Source organism: Centropristis striata, chromosome 2 (genome assembly GCF_030273125.1).
Source record: "Centropristis striata isolate RG_2023a ecotype Rhode Island chromosome 2, C.striata_1.0, whole genome shotgun sequence".
Classification (NCBI taxonomy): domain Eukaryota; kingdom Metazoa; phylum Chordata; class Actinopteri; order Perciformes; family Serranidae; genus Centropristis; species Centropristis striata.
The window spans coordinates 6,780,646-6,801,970 of record NC_081518.1 but is presented as its reverse complement, the minus strand read 5'-3'; the positions used below and the strand labels follow the sequence as shown (position 1 = coordinate 6,801,970).

General features: G+C 38.5%; 1 protein-coding gene across 1 annotated transcript; it reads right to left on the bottom strand.

Annotated features, from left to right (window-relative positions):
- Nucleotides 1-279: 279 nt before the first annotated feature.
- On the bottom strand, nt 280-21,072 carry slc17a6b (solute carrier family 17 member 6b). The gene is made up of 12 exons (XM_059357027.1): nt 20,371-21,072; nt 18,666-18,921; nt 17,700-17,818; nt 14,622-14,736; nt 10,233-10,320; nt 9,445-9,531; nt 8,875-9,017; nt 8,504-8,653; nt 7,143-7,275; nt 6,766-6,876; nt 4,686-4,813; nt 280-2,346 (listed from the first exon to the last, which is right to left on the bottom strand). Exons 1-12 carry the CDS (start codon nt 20,442-20,444, stop codon nt 2,005-2,007), a joined length of 1,746 nt encoding a protein of 581 aa, XP_059213010.1. The 5' UTR covers nt 20,445-21,072; the 3' UTR covers nt 280-2,004.
- Nucleotides 21,073-21,325: the final 253 nt, after the last annotated feature.

Genomic DNA, 21,325 nt, shown 5'->3' with positions numbered 1-21,325 from the left:
CATCATATATAAATGGTAAGCAGATAGTTTATTAATGTTTAATCATCATTTATAAACCATATATAGGACATTTACAATGGTAAATACATAATTTATTAATGCTTAACTAACTAAGTCATTTATAAATGACAAATAGATGGTATATTAATGTAAGTTTAAAGTTACTTTACCATTAACAAACAATTACATTATAATTAATAGTTAATCAATAGTTTTAGTTGCACTCATAACATTTTTAACACCATATTAAGTATGTTAACGATTTTGAAATGATTCAAGAAATTGGTTGAAAACATTTAAAGATTAAATATGTATAGCACTTTGTAAATGGTTAATAATTGGTCTATAAACCATCTATAAACATCACTTAGATGGTTATTGTAAAGTGTTACCAATGTACTTTAGCCCCCTAAAAAAAATCTATATCAGCTTAAGTGTGTGCCATATTGAGATACTTTCCAGCACTTGCTGTTGCTGTTAGACAGTCCTGTTTAAGTTTAAGTTTACATTCTTTTGAGACACCAGACTCCATTGAATAAAATAGTAATTTTACCATCCTCAAATCGGTTTATTTATGTTATTGTGTGACTTTTAAGGACTTAGTTTGGATTCACACAATACGCACAATAACACAAACAAACTAACAGATCGAGGCAGCGGTATAACAGTAACTTGTGGTTTTTGTCGATAGAGCCTGTTAGCTTTGACGAGAGCATAAATAAAGACTTAATTTCCCCCTTGTGTAAACTTAAACAGGACTTTCTCACAGAAAGGTAGAGCAGTAAACAAGTATGTAAATAACGTATACACTTAAATTATTATGGATTTTTTTTGCTGCTGCACACAATCTCACTTCAAAGAAATCCAAACATTCCCTTTATAAATTCCTCTCTTATCAATTTGATCATGTAAATATCTTTCTATTTAATTTTAAATATCTTTTTCCTCTTCTTATACAACATCATTAGGTTTTCTGCTCTAATATATTAAGACTCTCATACTGATTTTGGATAATATGTAGTCGTTGCATTGCACAAACCCTTCGCAAGGTCGTTTATGACGGAATCTTTTGGTCTAAATTTAATCTATAAACTCTTATACGTCTTTATTCTCTAGTTATCTCTGTCATATATGTTCTATTTAAGACAAATCTTTCAACAATGCATTGGTACAACTAGACATCTGACAGTAATGGTGAGTATAATAATGAGAATGGCTTTACTCCTGCACTACACTGCTGACATGTGACGGGTTGAAGTTGCTAAAATCAAACACTCGACTGCAGAAGTACAAAATGGATCACATGTAGCAAACATCGGACATACATTTTTTATGCGAGTGTAACCTCATTAATATGCCACTCAAATCTCTACACCGGGTCACTCACATGTTCAGGACTTTTACACACACAGAAGCCGGTGAGAAGGAAACAAAACTCATCATATTGTGCATTAAAAAGACACACTACTCTGAGTGCATTCAGAAGAGATACAGTACAATCTATACCAACAGAGTGTCTAGTTTCTGTTTACGACGCTGTGCAGGGACATATCTATACACTGTAATGGCTGGCTTTTAGGACGTCGTACTGTAACAGTTAATTTGATAAATAAGGGGTTGGTCTGATGGGCAGCTTCTATGTAAACCCTACAGGCTTCGTTTAAGTCAGGAAGCCACTGCTGATGGATTGAAAATGTTCACATTTACACACAATTGCACTCCAAATGAATATATCTATTATCAATATGCATAATAATACATTTACAGACTGCCAATTTGATATGTGTAACACCTCTATTCATCAAATATCTTTGAATCTTTTACACATTTTAGTCATTTTTACATTAAGTTGATGCTTTTTTAGATTTTTTTTTCTTTTTAGAAATTGTGCAAACAATACAACAATGGATTGTAGTTTCCTCATTTGTTGATATTTTTTATGACTAAACTGATGCACACTCAGGAAAATAAGTCTACTCATGTGTCAGTGAATGTGTGTTTGGTCTAGGAGTATCCCTCATCCTGCCTGTATCCGTAGCCTCCTGCCTGCGCCTCCTCCTGGACGTACTCCTCCGTCTTCTCCCAGCCCGACGCCCAGCCTCCGTTCACCTGCGTGGTGGCACCGTACGACTTAGCCGGACCTCCGAAGGCACCGTAACTTTGGGTGATGTCGCCCGTCTCTTCCGCCAGCTCGTCCTCGTCTATGAAGCCACACTTCTCCTCGCTGGTCTCTTCGGGGTCGGCCCACGGCTGTTTTTCTCCCGACGCGAAGAGCCCGTAGAAGACCACACCCCCGTAATGCACCATGGAGGCGATCAGGAACACATACTGCCACTCCTCTCGAGTCTGAAGATGGAAGGAAAATGGAAATTTTAATTTTAACTTGATTTCAGTTTGGTTCGTCCGTCTGTCAGAAGGACGGCAGAAAAATGACTGGTCTGGTTTTCAAAAAACTTGGTGCAGCATGGACCAAGGAAGAATCCATAACAGGAGAAATAAATCATGGCACAGATACACTGTAACAGATTGCTGTAAGAAAACAGCCAAATTGTGACTATAAATGACCAAAAAAAAGGCACAAAATGACAAAAAAAGACACAAAATGACCGAAAACACACATAATTACCAAAAAAGACAAAAACTTATTAAAAAAAGACTGTTTTCCATTAAAAAGCTATTATATTGAAGAAAACAATGAATTCTGGGCAATATTTGTAGGTAGCTTGCAGTTTCCCATAAAATATATGATATATATATATGTGATATTTTCTAAGTCTCTTCTTGTCCACATTTAATGGCTGTATTTTACTTAACCAACTCATTCAGTATATGGTATATTAAAATTACTGAGGTTACAGTGAAGACAGCATTTAATTCGTAGTAATTGGCTTTCAGACAGTAATGTGCTCTATTTACAAAAAATGACTGCACTGTATACTGCAACACTATTGCAACTAGCTTCAGCACTATACTGTGTTTTAGTCTACTTTAAAAATCAATGAAATGCAGGATTGTACTCTAATTCAGTATGTGGTTTTATCACAGTAACATACTGTAAAGTAAATAACAGTAGAGGAACTGTAAAATTAACAGTAGAATGCTGGCAACCCTGCTGCCAGTATTTTACTGTTAATTTACAAGACAATTGTTTACAGTGTACACAAATTATGTTCCACTTTTGTTACCTTGCACAATATAGAATTTTTGCTTTCATGTGGTGTCGACTTAAAGCTCATGAAGTTGGAAGAATGACTTCCCAATTCGTGAAACAGGAGAATCTGAGAAGCATGTGAATGCACCATTGGTGTTGGCAGGGATCTGGGCTCTTCGGGTGTCATTCTAGTTTAATTTATCTCTCTGTCAACAAAACCGATGAAAATAACTCAAACCAACAATGAATAGATTTCTTTTTTAAGAACAGATGGCGGTAACAAGTATCGTCTGTGAGCTGAAGACAAAAACTAAAAAACACATTGGATGAAAAAATGTCCAACATATTGTTTGTCATCCTGCTGCTGCAAGTTATCACTTGCTCAGCAAATGTGTATTCATTCACAGCAGAAAATAGAGCTCAGAAAATGCACGGTTTACCTCTCTTTGTAAAAGATTTACCTCTCTTTCTACAATGTTTTAGCCTGGCTAACGCCAGACTAATCACAAATGAGATCTAGTCTGAAAACGAGCTATTCATTTTCCGTAGAGGAGGCGTGGTTTACGATCCTCCAGGGCCATTTATTGGGCGCTACGAATATCTATCATAAGCGTCCGTAGGTAGCTCTTAGCCAATCGTATCAGTTATACCAGATGACATATGTAGAGCGACAGAAATTGATGTTTACATAGCCGGACTAGCCCATCTCTACTTTGAGACTAAAATGCTCAATTCTGCTTCTGCAACGTTTTTCTGCAGCATGTTCTGGCTTTGGCTGCTCACAGTCTACCAGCAGTGTTGGTGTGTGTGTGTGTGTGTGTGTGTGTGTGTGTCTGTGAGAGAGTGTTGCTTGCTGCTTTTTGCTTCTCCAGTTCTCGCTTTCTGCAAGATTATTTATTTTCACGCCTTATTCCCCCTCATGTCATTCAGCCACACACATCCACTGATTTTATGGGCAATAGACGAGCTGCTGGGGGTCTCTGGGCGGCTCCGCTGTCCCCCGGCTCGTAGCGAGATCACCGGCGTTACAGCAGCGAGCGGTAGCGGGACTAGTTGGTAGATTTTGGTTGGTAGATCTTTTGCCACATCTTGTCGGAAGCAAGGCTAAAACATCCTTTTTCGTGGTGAAACAGGAGTGTAAAGTCAAACGTTGTTCTTCTTTTAAAATAAACTTTGGCTCTAAACTATCTAGAACACTGTCTACAGCTAGATCCAAAGAGAGCTTCACGTCTGCTGCAGACATGTTGGATCTGTAAGAAAACTACAAAACTACCGCCAAAGCTTCCGTCTGACGAGTAGTACGCGTCATCGTCTCGCCGTCCCTCCCCGTTCTGTGATTGGATCCCTAAAACAGGGCTAAGAAACGGCCATAGTTTCCAGACTGTCTGCAGGTTCAAAATGAAATCGAGCGCGCAAGGCAGTATGGGTATACCCAGGCTAACAATGTTTAGTTTCAAGAAATGATTTAGCCTTTTTAAATAGGTAAAAATAAATATTACTGATTTGTTTGGTACCTGAATGGAGATGCTCTCACCTTGTTCTTTGTCATCGTACCAACAATTATTGGGCACACCATCCCAGACAGGGTACCCACTCCATTAGAGATGCCCATTAGGATGCTGGCGTAGCGTGGAGCGATGTCCAGATGATTGACATTAAAGCCTGGTGGAGAAAAAAAAAAGCACATAAAATTACAATATTATTGATCATTTGACCTTTTTTGAATTAAGGCCAGACAACTAAAACTTGGGACAGTATGTTTCAAGAAATAAAAGTAACAGAAGCAGGACACAGTTGTAGATAAAAGTAGCACAAATGGTGAGCATCTTGTTGCAGAAATAGGCAGCAACCACACATCCTCCTCCTCCTCCCCCACTCTGACTGGCTGAATGAGTAAGTGTCCTCGCGATCTGCCTCACACTGCCTGCCTGGCAAACCCCCCGAGACAGCTAGCACTGAATTATTAAACACTCCAGGAGAGAGCTCAAGAACAACAGGCAGGAAACTGATTTTGCACACAGTCACAGACCTGAGCATCAACATGAAAAGATCTGTTGAATGAATGAATGGAGAAACCTGAAAGGTTCATTTTGCCAGTCAGTTAAAATGTGTTACGAATAAAATCTGATGTCTTTAGAAATTCTGTATGATAATATTGATTTAAGCTCAGTGTTGGTATTATTTGGGTGTTTCAAATAAAACACTTCATTCATCTGCAACACTATATTATCAAATAACAGCAGCATACATATAGTTTTGGATGTCAACACAATTCTATGCAACTCCCAATACATTTTAACACTGTTATGATACTTCATAATTCCCAGACTCATAATCAAAGAATCTGGATAGAACATCAAAAGCATAACTTATCTTCAAAGTTACTCATTTTTAGATATGTGCACCACTTTTGCTCTCAGTTTGCTCTAACCTAACCCGCTTAACAAAAGGATATAAAAAGGAAAAAACAGAATCTCCCAATTCCAGGTAAATTGGCACAAATTAACCTGAGATTTTAAGTACAGGCTGTTATCAAATACTCAATTTAAGGAGTAGTTTGACATTTCTAAATATGCTTTTTCTCTTTCTTGCAAATTTCTTAGATGAGAATATTCACATCTCTCTGACATGTGTATTGTAAATATGAAGCTGTACAGCCAGGAGACCTTATCTAAACATAAAGACTTGGAATTAAAGGTATTAATGTTCTTATTTAACACACAGCAACAAAGCAAATAAATAACTATTCCTATATCTATATTTCACTTTCTTTACAAGGTACTGGCCTACTTTCAAAATCATGCCAAAAACAGTACAGTAACACCAGCAATTGTTGTTGTGAATGGCATTCTACATACTAACATACTGTATTTATGCTCTTCACATGTGGCCAATTAGACTTCTCACAACACTACATTAGATCCAGTATCTTTTTAACTACAGAATGACCTGTGTTGGGAAGTAACTAGTTAATAGGCCTCTAACAGTACTGTACGTGTACTCTTTTTGAAAGGATTTTTCACCTTTATTGCCAAGAGAAGTAAACAAAAAGGTAATCAAATGCAATAACTTGCATTACTTTGGTGAAGCAATTTTCTATTTCAGATGTAATTTTCCCAACACTATTATATTCTAAATCAGGGGTCTCAAACTCAAATTACCTGGGGGCCGCTGAAGGCAGTATCAAAATGACCAAAAAAAGACACAAAATTACAACAAAAAAAAGACACAAAATGACAGAAAAAAACTAAATTACTTAAAAAAGACACAAAATGACAGAAAAAGACACAAAATTACAAAAAAAAGACACAAAATTCTTAAAAAAGACACAAAATTACTAAAAAAAAAAAGACACAAAATTACCAAAAATTCGGTCCGGTAGCAGCTGCCTTTCTTTTTGTTAACGTCGTCATAGAAACAAGTAAAACAAAGCTCCAAAAGTAAAGTGCCATTCATATAAAACTTACATTAAACTTTCATATCAAGGTGGGGGCCACAAAATATCTTCACGAGGGCCGCAATTGGCCCGCGGGCCACAAGTTTGAGACCCATGTTGTAAATTGAACATAAATGACATTGTGATTTAGCAGAAAGTGTGTTTTACTTCAACTAACCTGATATAGCAAATCCACTGAAGCCCACTGCCAGCACCAGGAAGGAGATGGCCACCCCTTTGCTGTGGGAATATCCTACCACCAGCAGCAATGTGGCCTCCATGCCAAATCCTAACAGAGACAGACAGCAGGTCACACACACACAGAAACACACAAAGCCCACGGGCTGTTGGTCATCGCCGTGCCAATTGAATTAAGCATGATACACGGTCTGCACTCAGTTACGTAAGTGACGGATATGAAATCAATGCACAGTCACAATCAGTCACAAGCAACCAAAGAAATAAATAAAAGAGCAGTATGGATCTAACACCCGCTCGTCGTGCAGAGAGAGAGGTGTGGGAAATGATATTCCAGCCTCAGCTCAGACTTCTCACCTCCACAGTTCATGATTTTCCTGACAGTGGTAGTCGACAGGATGTTATTGCTGCGTAGGTAGTCGGCCAGCTGGCCACCGATGGGCACGATGATGGTCATCACCAAATGTGGCAGGGCAGACAGTATGCCGACCTGCAACCACATACGGAGAAGAAACAGAATCAGCTGCTGGAGCACAATGGTTTTGTGATGTTTTTTTGTAAAAATACATCATCATAAGACAAACACATGGATAAAATAATGTTGATTGCAAGCAAAAAAGCAATTGCCATAAAGTGGGTTGAGGTTATACATAATATTTATGTGATGGAAAAGTTAATTTTCTCTGTGAGACTGGAGGGGGACAGATTTAAAAGAATATGGAAAAATTTGGTAGTATACATAAAACCAATAAGGTCTGACTTTATCTGAGATGTCCATCATTAGAAGGAATAGTACCCTGGTTTGTAACTACAGAAGTTTAAAAGTTCTGTTTTTTAAATTTTTTTATTATAATTATTTCTAATTTGATTTATTGTTTTTTGGTTTGTTTGTTTTTCTTTTATGAATATTATTATTTTTTATTTCTCTATTTTGCTACGCTGAAACAAATTGCTGTTAAATTGGTCATGATTTTTGGATGACAGTGGATGACTACTATTTCAGTTGCACAATTTTATTGGGGTATATAAAAAGGTAAAATTATTTTATATCTGATCCAAGATGAAAGATTGAGTGGAATTCAGTGGACTGTATAGTAAATAGGGTGAGATTAATGAGTGTTTCTGTTAATGAATGAACTTTTACAAGGTTTTAAGAGATTGTGTACAATATTAAACGTCCATTATTGTAAAAAGTGAGATTTCCATGTTTTTTTTATTTATTTATTATAAAGCAGGTCTAGCTATAAAAAAATACTGTGTGCATACATGTCCTCTTTAATCAGAGATGTTGCCATTTCATGCACTGTACAAGAATAAGAATAAGTTCATTTACATGTGATGTTCATGCTTTTATTTTATATGAATCACTTATTTTTGGCTGCATGTTTTATTATTCTATTACAGGCAACTCGTGCAATTTGATCAATTGAAAAAACATCAGTGTCAAATGATCTGTGACTGCAGTCTCTTTGACAATCTCTGTATGCTTTGTGAACTGATGCTGCCTTGTTATGTAATGTATGAGTACATGAGAGGCCCTCAGGCCACCAGTTGCACTGACATTGATTTTGATTTTGAATCATTCCAACAGCAGAGTGTCACACGCTCAGCTCTAAAGCATCTGGTGCTAGTGTGGTTCGTTTTTTTTCTACAGCATTTGACTCCATCATTTATTGATCACTCGATTCATACTCCGCGTTTGCCACTTCTAAGCTCACCTTGCTTATCTCAAAGCCAAAGACTTCCTCAAAGTATGCAGGCTGGCTGATCAGCAGCAGGTAAAAGGTCCAGCTCCTGCAGAAGTTGGCAACAATGATTGCATAGACGGGCATAGAGGTGAAGAACTTCTTCCAGGGGGTCTTGAATTTCTGGAATAGATTAACACAAAGGATTTAATTTTACACATAAATAAACATGTTTGATAGTGTGAAAGACAAGAGGTGATGGAAATGTCTGATGTAACTTTAGCTTGGTGTTGTGTTGATACTTCTAGTATCCTTTACAATACAAAGGAGTAAAAACAAAGGATGCCTTGAGGAGTAAAATAAATGTATTTTCTTCTTAAGTTAAGGGTTATTTCTTAAGATACCTCGGTCGGACCCGATAGCCTGGCGCTCTCTCCAATGCTCTCCTCAATGTAGCAGCGCTCCTCATCAGTGATGGTGGGATGTTCAGCAGGGCTCTCATAAGACACAAGGATCCAGAACATGTACCAAAAGATACCGAAGCATCCTGCACATCAGACAGATTACATGTCAGAACTTTAGATAATTACAGATAAAGCACTGCAGCTAAGTTTGACCTCTGCAGTAAGTACACACAAAATGCCTGAGAGAATAAAACCCAGACAGGAAAGCCAACTGTATCCAGTCCAGAGAGAAACATGGGGGGTTGTTTATTGACACGCCGAAACATCAGGGGGAGGAAATCAATACACAGTCTGCCCGCTTGAATCCATTTGACTTTCACTGGACTCTCTGAGTGTCAAACTCTTAAGATTTCAACAAAGCTTAAAAACGTTTTAGTCATCCATTTCACATTTTTTTTCCATAAATATACTTACTTGCCATCATTTTATCACCTCATTTCATATTTCCTCATGCAACAACAACACATCCACACACACACACGTAACTCATGCATCATCAATCAATCTTACCATAGACATAGAACACCGAGGACCAGCCTGAGTACTGAACCAGGATCCCAGCCAGAGGCATCGCGATCACAGCACCAGCATAAGAGCCTGATGGACAGCAAGACAAAGGAGTCAAAGCTTGAAAGCGTTTTAACTATACTATTGTAAAGACATCGTTTCTAAACCCAATCTATAATTGCCAATAGGGGAAAATAGGGTTGGGCCGTACGGACGAAATCTTCTATCACGATTTTTATATAATTTCATATCTCGATGGAGATATACGTCATGATTTAGATTTTTTTTTTCTCGTAATCAAGTAAATAAATAGTCTATGTGAAGCATCCACGTGGTTAAGCCTATTTTTATATGTGAATGTGTGTGAATAAAATACTTGATGATTAAAATGTACCTAGTATTTTATAAATGTAATAGTTTCATATAGAGAACAAATAAATATTTCCAGCGATACACTGACTATCTTTAGATGCATGCACACAAATACAAAGTAATCCCATTTTTAACTACAGAGAAAATCCTACACACAATTCATTTTAACCAACATTTAGTCATGTAAAGTGTAATGTAAAAACAAAACTGTAACCATCAAATGATATTTCCTCAAAACTCTTTATATCAGATACATTTATGTTAGTGTGTGCCTCTTATTATCAATTTAGACAACGTAATTGTGTAAGATGATATCTCGATATGTGATTCAAATCACGATGGGATTCTATTGAAAGATGATAAATTATTATATTGCATTATCATCCAGCCCTAGGAGGAGTTGACAAATGAGTATTTACCACAGAATGACAGGGTGGCCAGACGACTCCTTTCCAACGGAGGAGCCCACTTACTCCAGATGCCATGACAGGCCGGGTAGGTGACTCCCTAAACACATCGCACAGCAACAGTCTGTTAGTTCATGGCGAATAAACCAGCATGTTTCTTCATGTTCTGTATCTTATTGTTTAGAGCACTGAGTGGTCAAGTGAGTGAGATTGGTCAATGCTTGATGTTGTGGTGTACAGGGTGTTTTTTCTTGTTTTTTTTAAGAATTAACAAATTACAGGAATTAGTACACACCCATTTTTTGTGGATCCAACACAGTACTGTTCCTTTAAATGTCCTCAAAATGCATCCAAAACATTATGAAGGCTGTCACTGTCCTGCTCAGAAACCCACAGACCTTTCTCCACATAAGACTGAACTTGTTTTTACTCCATAGTTATTGAGGCTCTAGTTTTAGATTGCTTCATTCATTTGTGTATTTAAATTTAGTGTTTCAATATTAAGATTTCCTTTAATAGTAGCAGTATAAATTAGAAATATAAGATGTATTAGCAAATAAACAAGTAAAAAAACATAAAGTACTAACAGTTTACAGTATTCCCGTTTAACTTTGATAAACACACATCATGTCTTTTTTTTTGTCTGTTCTCCATTCTTTCTGATTACTTTCCCTGCACGGATTTTCCCACCTGTGTCTAATCACCCTTCTCTTCTCCGGTCACATGACTCGTTTTGTTTACGCTGCCATTTAAAAAAAAGTGTGAGTAAACTGAAAGGCACCGGTGTTAATTTCAAGCAGTCGGAGTTCACTGGACAAGGGACATTGAACGATATATTTCAAAACTTGTTGGACTAAACATAACTGACCCTGGTGATAAACAGCCGAACACACTCCAGACCTGCAGTATCCAGACAGGCTACACTTATCTGATCAACTTTCCATCACCATACTCTGGATAGTCTTAAAGGTATACAAAAGCCTGGAGGGATATATCATCTGGAACGATGAATATTATTAAACCTGGACGTCTACCGGATAAAATGACTTTATCCTCACTGAAAGGGTGAAGTTATACAGTCTATGGGTAAATGCCGCTTCCGTGAACTTTAGCATAAGCAACACTGCGGTCAAGCCAGCAGGAGTTCGCGTTTGCTTGGTCAAGTCAGCAGAACATTTTTTTCAAGTGCGCGAATCTACTAACATTTACGGTATTCGTGATGAAACCGCTTTGAAGAGCTGCTGGACTGTGGGACAGACTGCAGTCTCTCAATATTAAATATACTTCACTACCGGGAATAATTACTGTAAAAGTATCGTATGTTTCATGGGTCTGATTGAGAGACTGCAGTCTGTCCCACAGTCCAGCAGCTCTTCAGAGCGGTTTCATCACGAATACCGTAAATGTTAGTAGATTCGGGCACTTGAAAAAAAAATGTTCTGCTGACTTGACCAAGCAAACGCGAACTCCTGCTGGCTTGACCGCAGTTAAGCAACGGGTAGTATCCGCTGTGCTAACGTGTATGTAGCGTTAGCTAGTCTGTTTTAAATCGAGTTGTTGCTACTTACATCAACACTGTCATTACTGTCATTAACTTAGAAATGTATCAAACATGAAATCATGCCTTTATAATAAACAGCAGCTGTCAAGAGAGTATCTGGAAGTTTTACAGTGTGAATACCTGAACTCTTAACGGTTGAATGTGAAACTAACTATACTCAACGGTCGCTAACTTTACGTAACGTAAGGGGCGGGGCCACCACCAACGTATTTCCAACCTGTGAAAATGGCGGGCGAGGAGGATGCAGTGGTTGAGGTTAAGACGGCGAACACCGAATTATACACATTTAACGGTTTCTTTCTACTAAGCATCTCTATAAAGTAGTCGCAGTTGTTCTCAACCTTTTTGAGTCGCGACCCCCAATTTAACATGCATGTTGTCCGCGACCCCCGATCAACCAAAAAAATAAACAGAATTACCAAAAAAGACACAAAATGATAGAAGAAAACTAAAATACTTAAAAAAGAAACAAAATGACCAAAAAAGACACAAAATTATTAAAAAAAGACACAAAATTACCAAAAAAAAATACACTAAATTACTAAAAAAGACACAAAATTATTTTAAAAAAAGACACAAAATTACCAAAAAAAAGACACAGAATTACCAAAAAAGACACAAAAAGGCCCAAAAAAGGAAACAAAATGTCCAAAAAAAGACACAAATTGACCACAAAATTATCAAAAAAAGACACAAAATGACCAAAAAAAGACATTAAATGACCAAAAAAAGACATTAAATGACCAAAGAAGACAGAGCTGACTTCCAAAATGATTTGGCGACCCCCAGATATCATCTCGCGACCCCAATTGGGGTCCCGACCCCAAGGTTGAGAATGGCTGGGATAGAAGCTATTAACAGGTTAATTTATCAGTCCCAAGTGATTAACTGCTAATAAGCGGTTATGTCAGCAGCTAACTGTCACAGGTTGATCTGCTGAGCTTCCGGTAAGAGCATAAAATATACACACTACAGTACACAAGTGATTGTGTCCAGTTTAATCAATGGGTGGTGGCCGGGAAAGATGTTGTTGTGTTAGGACCAAAACTAAAGTATGTTAAATAAATATAAATGTCATTAAGTGTAGTATCCTGTATCCTAATGTGACCAGATATAATGTGGTAGCTAAGCAACCCAAATCTGTTGCTTGTGAGGTCCCTTTGCTCAGTTTCCTTGTTTGTTTTTCAGCTTATTTTACTGCAGTAAGTTACTCAATTTTGCCACCCGTCAGGATCTTTAGGACTCTGATGAAATGCTTTCCATTTCACTTGTCCAGGGTAGTTCTGGTATACAACATACATACAGGCATACAACAGCTATCCGCAATTCATTAATTAATTATCTTTAATTGCTTATCTAACCCTGGTAGTGGGAGACGATCGCAATTGACGTTGGGCCAATATGGGGCTGTTTTAATTTTGAGTGTTCGAGTCATCTACCAGAGCTCTACAGTCCTTCTGCTCTCCTTGTTTTCTTTTCAGTTCATCACCTTACCAGTGTTGGTTAGTGTCTAGTGTTGGTTTCTAGTGTTTCCTTGTTTTTCCCACTCGTTTGGATCACTGCTTGTTTTCTGCCTCCCGGACCTTCTGTTTTTTTAGTTTGGACTGTAAATGTATTTTCTTATGAAATCATTGCCTGCTGCCTCATCTTGTGAACCTGTAATGTTTTACATCCAGGCTGTATTTCTGGATTATTTGAGTTTAGTATGTGCTAACAATCTATGAGAGAATGCCCTTTTGGATATGAACATGAACAGATGTCTGATTTCATAACCAACAAAAATTAACATTTTCACCCTTGTAATTAACATGAACAAATTGCGACGTGCCATGAGCAAAGAGGACCTGATGAGCTGTGCATGGAGCCAAGCAGCCCTGCAGCTATTAAATGTTCATCAGCCACTAATTTGAACAAACCGTGCTGACGTGAAATACAATCTGCACTGACTTTCTTAGGAGAACACTGCAGTGTGTTGTAATATTAAATTGTTTTATTTATTCTCTACAAAATCAATCAAAACTATAATTTAGCCTTCAATAAAGATGCTGCAACATGTTCAGTGATGCTACCCTACCGAGGAAATAATTCATGACTGAGTGTTTCATGCCATTTGTCCAAAAGCATTGAAATAAAATGGAAACCCCTCAGTCAGACATGATCCCCTGCTTATGCACATGGTTCCCACCACCCAGTTCATCTACACATTTCATTATGACTGTCATATTTGCATGTAGTACAAATGTAGTGTCATCTTTCTGTCGTTTGCAATATAACAGACAAATGTAATCACCACCAACTGCTCAGCAGGCAGATATCTGGGTGTCATGTTTCATTAGGAAGGACTGCGGTACTTTTTGCCTATCAGCATTTTCTCTTGCATCTATCAGTACACCAGCACTTTACTGTTGTGTTTCCAGGATACAAAGTGTGACAGCAAAATAGGAAGCTGGACTATCCCACAAACACTCAGCTGCATAGTAGACAGGATCAATACAGCTCGGCTCACGTTTCCTCTGGTTGAATATCCTTTGATTGCTACAGTATTTCCTTGTGAACTAACATTTGGAGGAAGCCCCTTGTTGCACATCCTCAGCTATTGATAGCCTAACAACAGAAACTGATGTCACATAATGTAGTTTTTATGAGGATCATGTACAACAGAAAACATAATGAAGAAAATATTTTAAAGCCTTCATTGTAGAGGCTAAATTATAATTAAAAAAACAAACATGTATGACCACTGTAGGTCTTCGTCAGGGTTTTGAAGAGAATCATATGTGCAACGCTGATAATTTATTTGTGGACACATATTTTTTTAAAAGGTTGTAACTTGCTCTTACCTCCACCAGCCCTTGTAATATCCTGACAAAGATGACACACCCATAGTGGGATCGGGCAGCCGAGGGAATGAACATGTTGAGAGTCGAGGTTAGCACAATGGCTGCACCAAATACCCTGCAAACGAAAAGATGTATTTAAAATAAAGCATTTTATATAGGCCTCACCCCCCTCATGATTATTTCAACTGAACTGAATTAATGTTGTTAACATATTAGCATTGTAAGCCATGTTGACCAAGCGCACTGATGTACAATGTCACTTTAGATTAAATATACCTTTTTTAAATAAAGTAAAATATTAAAGAATATTAATGGCTTTGACGTTTTTAAAATACGCATTTCCCCCCCCATGAAATTACCCATTAAAAATGAGCGATATACATTCTTCATGAGAGGTGATTAAAAGTCTTTATTTATGTTTGAAAATAACATTTAAAACCCTCTGTAGTGTCAGCCTGTAATCATTTAACACCTATTCAGGTGGTTTTCTGTCCTTGGTTCTGATTGGCCCTGCACAAAAATTGCTTCTCTGACGTCATAGAAATTGAAGCAGCAACGCCCTGTCAACAGTCGCGCAGATGTGTCACCTAGAAAGCAATTTCACTGAAGTAGGCTACAGTTTTAAGTTGAAGTGTTTTTCACACGTTATGACATTTTATTTTAATTCAACTCTGAAATAGACATGAATAGAACATTTATTCATCGCTTTTTTAAAACAAAAACATTTGCATATTATTAGCCTTCTTTTCTTAATATCTGAAAGAGGAGGCTGTCGCTGTTTTTATTTTTATTTTTTTAAAACCTTAAATAGGATGAGGTTTCTTCTTTGTTTTCCTCATTAATGGTATGAAAGGATGGACATTATGTTTTTATTGGGCCTTTTACTACCATATTTTATTCATAGGCTATTTTTGCTACGTTCTTTCCTTGGTTCTGGTTGGCCCTGCACAACAATCGCTTCTCTGACGTCATAGAAATTGAAGCAGCAATGCCCCGTCAACAGTCACGCAGATGTGTCGCCTAGCAACCAATTTCACTGAGGTAGGCTACGGTTTTAAGATAAGATGTTTTTCACACGTTATGACATTTTATTTTAATTTGACACCGAAATAGACACAAATAGAAGATTTATTTGTCGCTATTTTAAAAACAAAAACACTTGCGTCTTATTAGCCTTCTTTTCTAAATGTCTCAAAGAGTTTTTATTTTTTATTTTTTTTAAACCTTAAATAGGATGAGGTTTTCCTCATTAATGGTATGAAAGGAAGGACATTATGTTTTTATTGGGCATATTATTATATTGATAGGTTATTTAGGACAGGGAAAAATATCCACGTCGTTGCTACGTTCTGTCCTCGGTTCTGATTGGCCCTGCACCACACGCGCTTCTCTGACGTCATAGAAATTGAAGCAGAAACGCCACGTCAATAGTCACGCAGATGTGTCGCCTAGCAACCAATTTCCCTGAGGTAGGCTATGGTTTTAAGTTAACGTGGTTTTCACACGTTATGACATTTTATTTTCATTTGACTCTGAAATAGACACGAATAGAAGATTTATTCATCGCTTTAAAAAAAAAACATTTGGGTAGCCTATTATTAGCCTTATTTTCTAAATATCTGAAAGAGGAGGCTGTCGCTGTTTTTATTTTCATTTTTTTTAAAATCTTGAATAAGATGAGGATTATTCTTTGTTCATTAATGGTAAGAAAGGAAGGATATCATGTTTTTATTGGGCCTATTATTACCATATTTTATTTATAGGCTATTTTATTATTTACAACAGGGAAAAATATCCACGTTGTTGCTACGTTCCGTCCTCGGTTCTGATTGGCCCTGCACCACACGCGCTTCTCTGACATCATAGAAATAAACACTGAGTAGGCTACGGTTTATGTAAATGTGTTTATCACTAGTAAAGACATTTAATTTTACTTAACTTATTTTTATTTGACACTGAAATAGGCACAAATAAAAGATTTATTTAAAAAGGCTTCTTTTCTTTTTCTTTTTCTTTTTCTTTTTCTTTTTTAACCTATAGAAGCACTGGTTTTAAATAGGATTTGTTTTCGTTGTTAAAGTAAGAAAGGAAGGACATTGTGTTTTTATTAATATTATTATTATTAGCATATTACTGTATTTTATTTAGCAGCTGAGGACGCTAGCCCCCGCGCTGGGAGAGCCAGGCTCATTTCTCATTTATGTCACGTGTCTCTGCCCCTCTCCTCTGCACACGGGGGGCAAACCCTAATCCGGTTGAGACTACTGTTGGGCATGAGACCGATTGATTTGATTATATCCTCGTGTCAATCAACGAGACGACAAGCAGACAACCAGGGTGCAGGGAAATAAAAATTCCAAAAAAAACCCCTCAATAAAACAAAACGAGAAATAGGCCTCCATTAGAATTCAGGCAATAACCTATTTGGCTGCAATTATTAATTCAGATTTTATTATTCTAGTCTTATTATTGTTATATCTTGATCCAGATTTGGGCCTCACGTATTGTTGAAAGAGAGCCATCTTACCCTTATTGTTGTTTTAGGCTATATGTAGGCCTATATATAGGCTAATATTATTATTACATTCTTCAAAACGTGCACCTTCGTATGAATATTATAGCCCATAGTGTTAATAATAATGACACATCGGCAGGGCTCATGTGTATTAAAGCCTTTGGCGACAACACAGGGTCTGGTCTCCAGATTAGACCCGGTCCCCCCAGGGAGCTCATTAACAGGTGGCAGGAAGCCCTGACACCGGGAGCTGCAGGCCTGGCAGCCCGCTGCATCACTGTCTGCTGCCTGCATGGAGTCAAACCTCAGCCAATTCATAATTCAGGCAAGAAGGACGCCATGTTTTTATGTCTGGTTTTGCTGTGGTTTTTTTCTGAATTTATTTCAGTCCCCATGTGTTCATTTTCGTTGCTCAAGTATTTTTTTCCAAATTATAATAAACAATGAAAAATGACATAAAGAGAGAGTCAGGCCAGCTGTTCGTTTATTTATTTTAATTAATCAAATCCTGATCTGCCAGATGAATGTTGTATTTCTAGTAATTGACTGGGAGGAGCTCCTACCTGTTCGCTGCCAGTCTGGAGGAGATGTATCCTCCCGGGATTTGTGTGACGATGTAGCCCCAGAAAAAAGATCCGTGAATCAGCCCCACTGTCTCTGGATCCCAGTTGAACTTGGCTTTCTGGGAGAGATTATGAAAAAAAACAGTGAAAAATAAAATAAATGAACAACACTGATGTTATATGTTGTTAAATAAGCTCTGCTGATTTTTTTTATTAGGCTACCAATCAAAAAACAAACGAAAACCATTTATTCTGTGAATGTATTGATCTGAAGTCAGGCCTGTTTATTAAAGGCCTGCAACGGTTTATTTCGATCAGACCACATTGATCTGTGCAGCAAAACCATTCATATGTCCTGCACTGTGCACCAGAAACCTCTGAGAATCTGTGGGGGAACTAAATACCTGTGTTAAATATAGGTACGATTTTTTTTGTTAATATTTGGCCTAGACGCAAAAACACAAATATATGCATCAATTTTACCTAAATATATGTGCAGTTTGTTGTTGATTCACTCATGAAGACACTTTTTCCAAAGACGTATTTGATTTTTGACGTATTTATATTTTATGCAAATTGTCACTGTCAAGCAAATGTGTCTTTTTGAATAAACTGTTCATAAATGATTTATGATTTACACCCAGGATACGGAGATGCATATGATCCTTTTTTTTTAAACATTGCACCAAAGTATAAAAGCTACCTGGCATTATTAAACAGGATCATATGTGTGATGGATTTTCATAAAACATAGGCCTGAAGGATCTTTTACGCACCGATATCCACTTAAATTGTAAACGCTCATGATTCTTATGATTTGTAATGTTAATATTCTGTATCTCATGTGTGCAGGAATAAATTTCCCACTTTCTTTTTTTCTCCCTGCTAGAACAAGAGTCAGGTGTCTTGGTGTGTCGAGGCATGCAGTCTACGTCGCGTTGACGTCAGGAGAGCTCGGTGCCACACCTCTTTGATGACGATCTTGCCGTTCTGGTGGATGGTGCTGTTGTTGACCATGCTCACTATGGCCACGCCCAGGTTACACCGGATACCGAAGGAGATGCAGAAGCCCAGGCCGCTCATGATGGCGATGATGTAGCGGCGCGGCAGACCGAAGCATTTGCAGTCGCACAGCGGGGGCTTCTTCTCCGCGGCCTCCCGGGGCCGCCCATCCTCCGTCAGCTCGATCACCTCCCCGGTTTTCTGTTTCCTCTCCACCACCCTGCAACAGCCAGGTGAGGACAGAGTCTCAGTGTCCCCTGATGAAATATCACCTCCCCCAAAAAAGCCATTTAAATATCTCTAAGCAGGCCCGTTTTATTCCCATTTGTATGAATATTTCAGTGTGTGCTTGGGTGGTTTGTGTGTGAGATATTTTGGCATGTCAGTGAAGAAAAATGCAGGATGCATTTATTCCAGAATCACCATTATAAAGCAGCTGTACATGTGGAGAGGCCTCCATACTGTATCTTCTTCTGCCACTATAAGCGGCGTCAGATCAGAGAGCTTCAAGTCAGATAAACAACGAATTAAAAGCAAAAGGGTGTTTATATGAATATTAACCAAACGAACAAAGTTCGCCTGTGGGTCTGAACCAGGCGAACATGTCCCTGACTGTACCGCATTGCAGCAGCCCGCTCACTTTCACACTCATTAGCATTCACGGGACCGAGCAGCAGCTCCAGCCTCCAGACACACACACATACACATACACACACATACACACACACACGTCTGTGGGCATTCCTCAAAGTCCCCCCCACCCGCGTTTTTTTTCTCCAGGAAAGTCACATTTACAGGCCACACGTTATTTGTCCGCAAAATGATAAAATAATCGAAACTTTTTCATTCACGTGTGTGCAAACGGATGCAAAGCAACAGGGGGAATTCATTCTGACAGTAAAGGAATCGAATAAAATGCTCATTGATGCAGGCTTGCGGTGAAATCAAAGGCCTCATAAAATATAGAAACACGTTTTTCTAAAACATCATTGATACGAGCTGTAGATCATCCATAAATTTGCATATAATCTACTGCATCTCTACTACAAAGTGATAAGGAATTAGACATGGGAGGTCCCCCAAAATGCTTTAAAGACACAAGAGCTGCAGATGCAAAGAACCCACTTGAAATGGCCATAGTGATATTATTTTAAATTACTATGAGACACAGCTGAAGGATTGCCATAATGCATGCCTCACTGATAATATGCATTATAAATTATAAATGACCCCCCCCCCCCCCCCCCCCCCCCCCCAAAAAAAAGAAGAAAAAAAAGAGGGAAAGAAATCGCGCATGGCCTACTGCACGTCCTTTATAACCTGTCAGCTAATGAGAGTCACGCACAGGCCCCTGCTGCATCAGGACCCACTGACTGCGTGCACGGTTTTATCCAGTGGCATCTAGGTTCATCCAAACCCCCACCCCCCCTGCCATCACCACACACACACACACACACACACACACACACACTTGATTGCATAATTTTCTTCTCACTTGTAGAGGCGTGACTAGAGATCCCTAAGTTGTAAAACAGTTTTGGGTGACCTGCAGACCTGCAGACCCACACACACCTGCTTGGATAAATTCATGCATGCAAATAATCACACTTTGAGGCGAGGAGATTGGCACGCGCCAATCAAGATGAAAAAAAAAAATGCCCGTCCTTACCTGTGTATATGACTCAGGGTCTTCCCCGCAAATTCCTTCACCCCCGCCGCGGCTCTCGCCTTCACTGACTCCATATCCAGTTTCTGTGTGTAGGCCTGTTTCTGACTCTTATTTTACTGCTTAATCGTCATGTTACGGCGCAGGATGGCCGACTGCAGCGGCTACACGGAAAACAACAAACCAAGTTGTGGTAAATCTGAGTCCAGGGAGGCGACGATCCAAAAAGTCGAAGCTAATTTTCACAATAAAGGCACTAAAGAGGGGGAAAAAGGGGAGGAATCAAACGATCTGCGCGCCTTCATCCACCAGCAGCTCCTCTCCTGCCTGGCGTACAGTAGCCGCGCCAAGTGCCATCACGACGGAAAACGAAAGGGAGTGAAAGTGATAGCCAGCGTCGTGGATCTGTTATGGATCTGTCCGGAATAAAATTTAAAAAAAGAAAGAGAGAGAATGAATAATAAAAAAAAGCTTAAAGTTTAGAAAGCACGCGTGTGTGTTTGGAGTAGCTTGAATAAATCAAAGAGGGAGTGAGGCTGTCTGTGTCTCCTGTGGTGCGCGCAGGTTCATCTGACGTCGTGTTCAGCACCGAGGTCAGCGACAGCAGCTCCGAGTGAAACATCTGGCCAGCTGCTCCGCACACATGAAGGCCTAAGTCACAATATAACACTCTAATGCACATATACGTCTTTTATTTTAACATAACACACTGTGAGGAAGAGAAGGAAATAATTTTAATCCACCTCTTTATGTCGCAGCATTAATAATGTGACACATAATGCAGTATATTTTGATCTTATATGTTTAATTGGCGATTTTTTGCTTAAGAAGTATATATTTATATCTAAAAAATAAATAAAACAAGGGCAGTGAACCCCATGTATGAAAGCTGCAGCTCTCCTGAGGGCGGTGCTATGGAAACAAAATGAGCAGGAGTGGATTCCCCCCTCCACCCTCC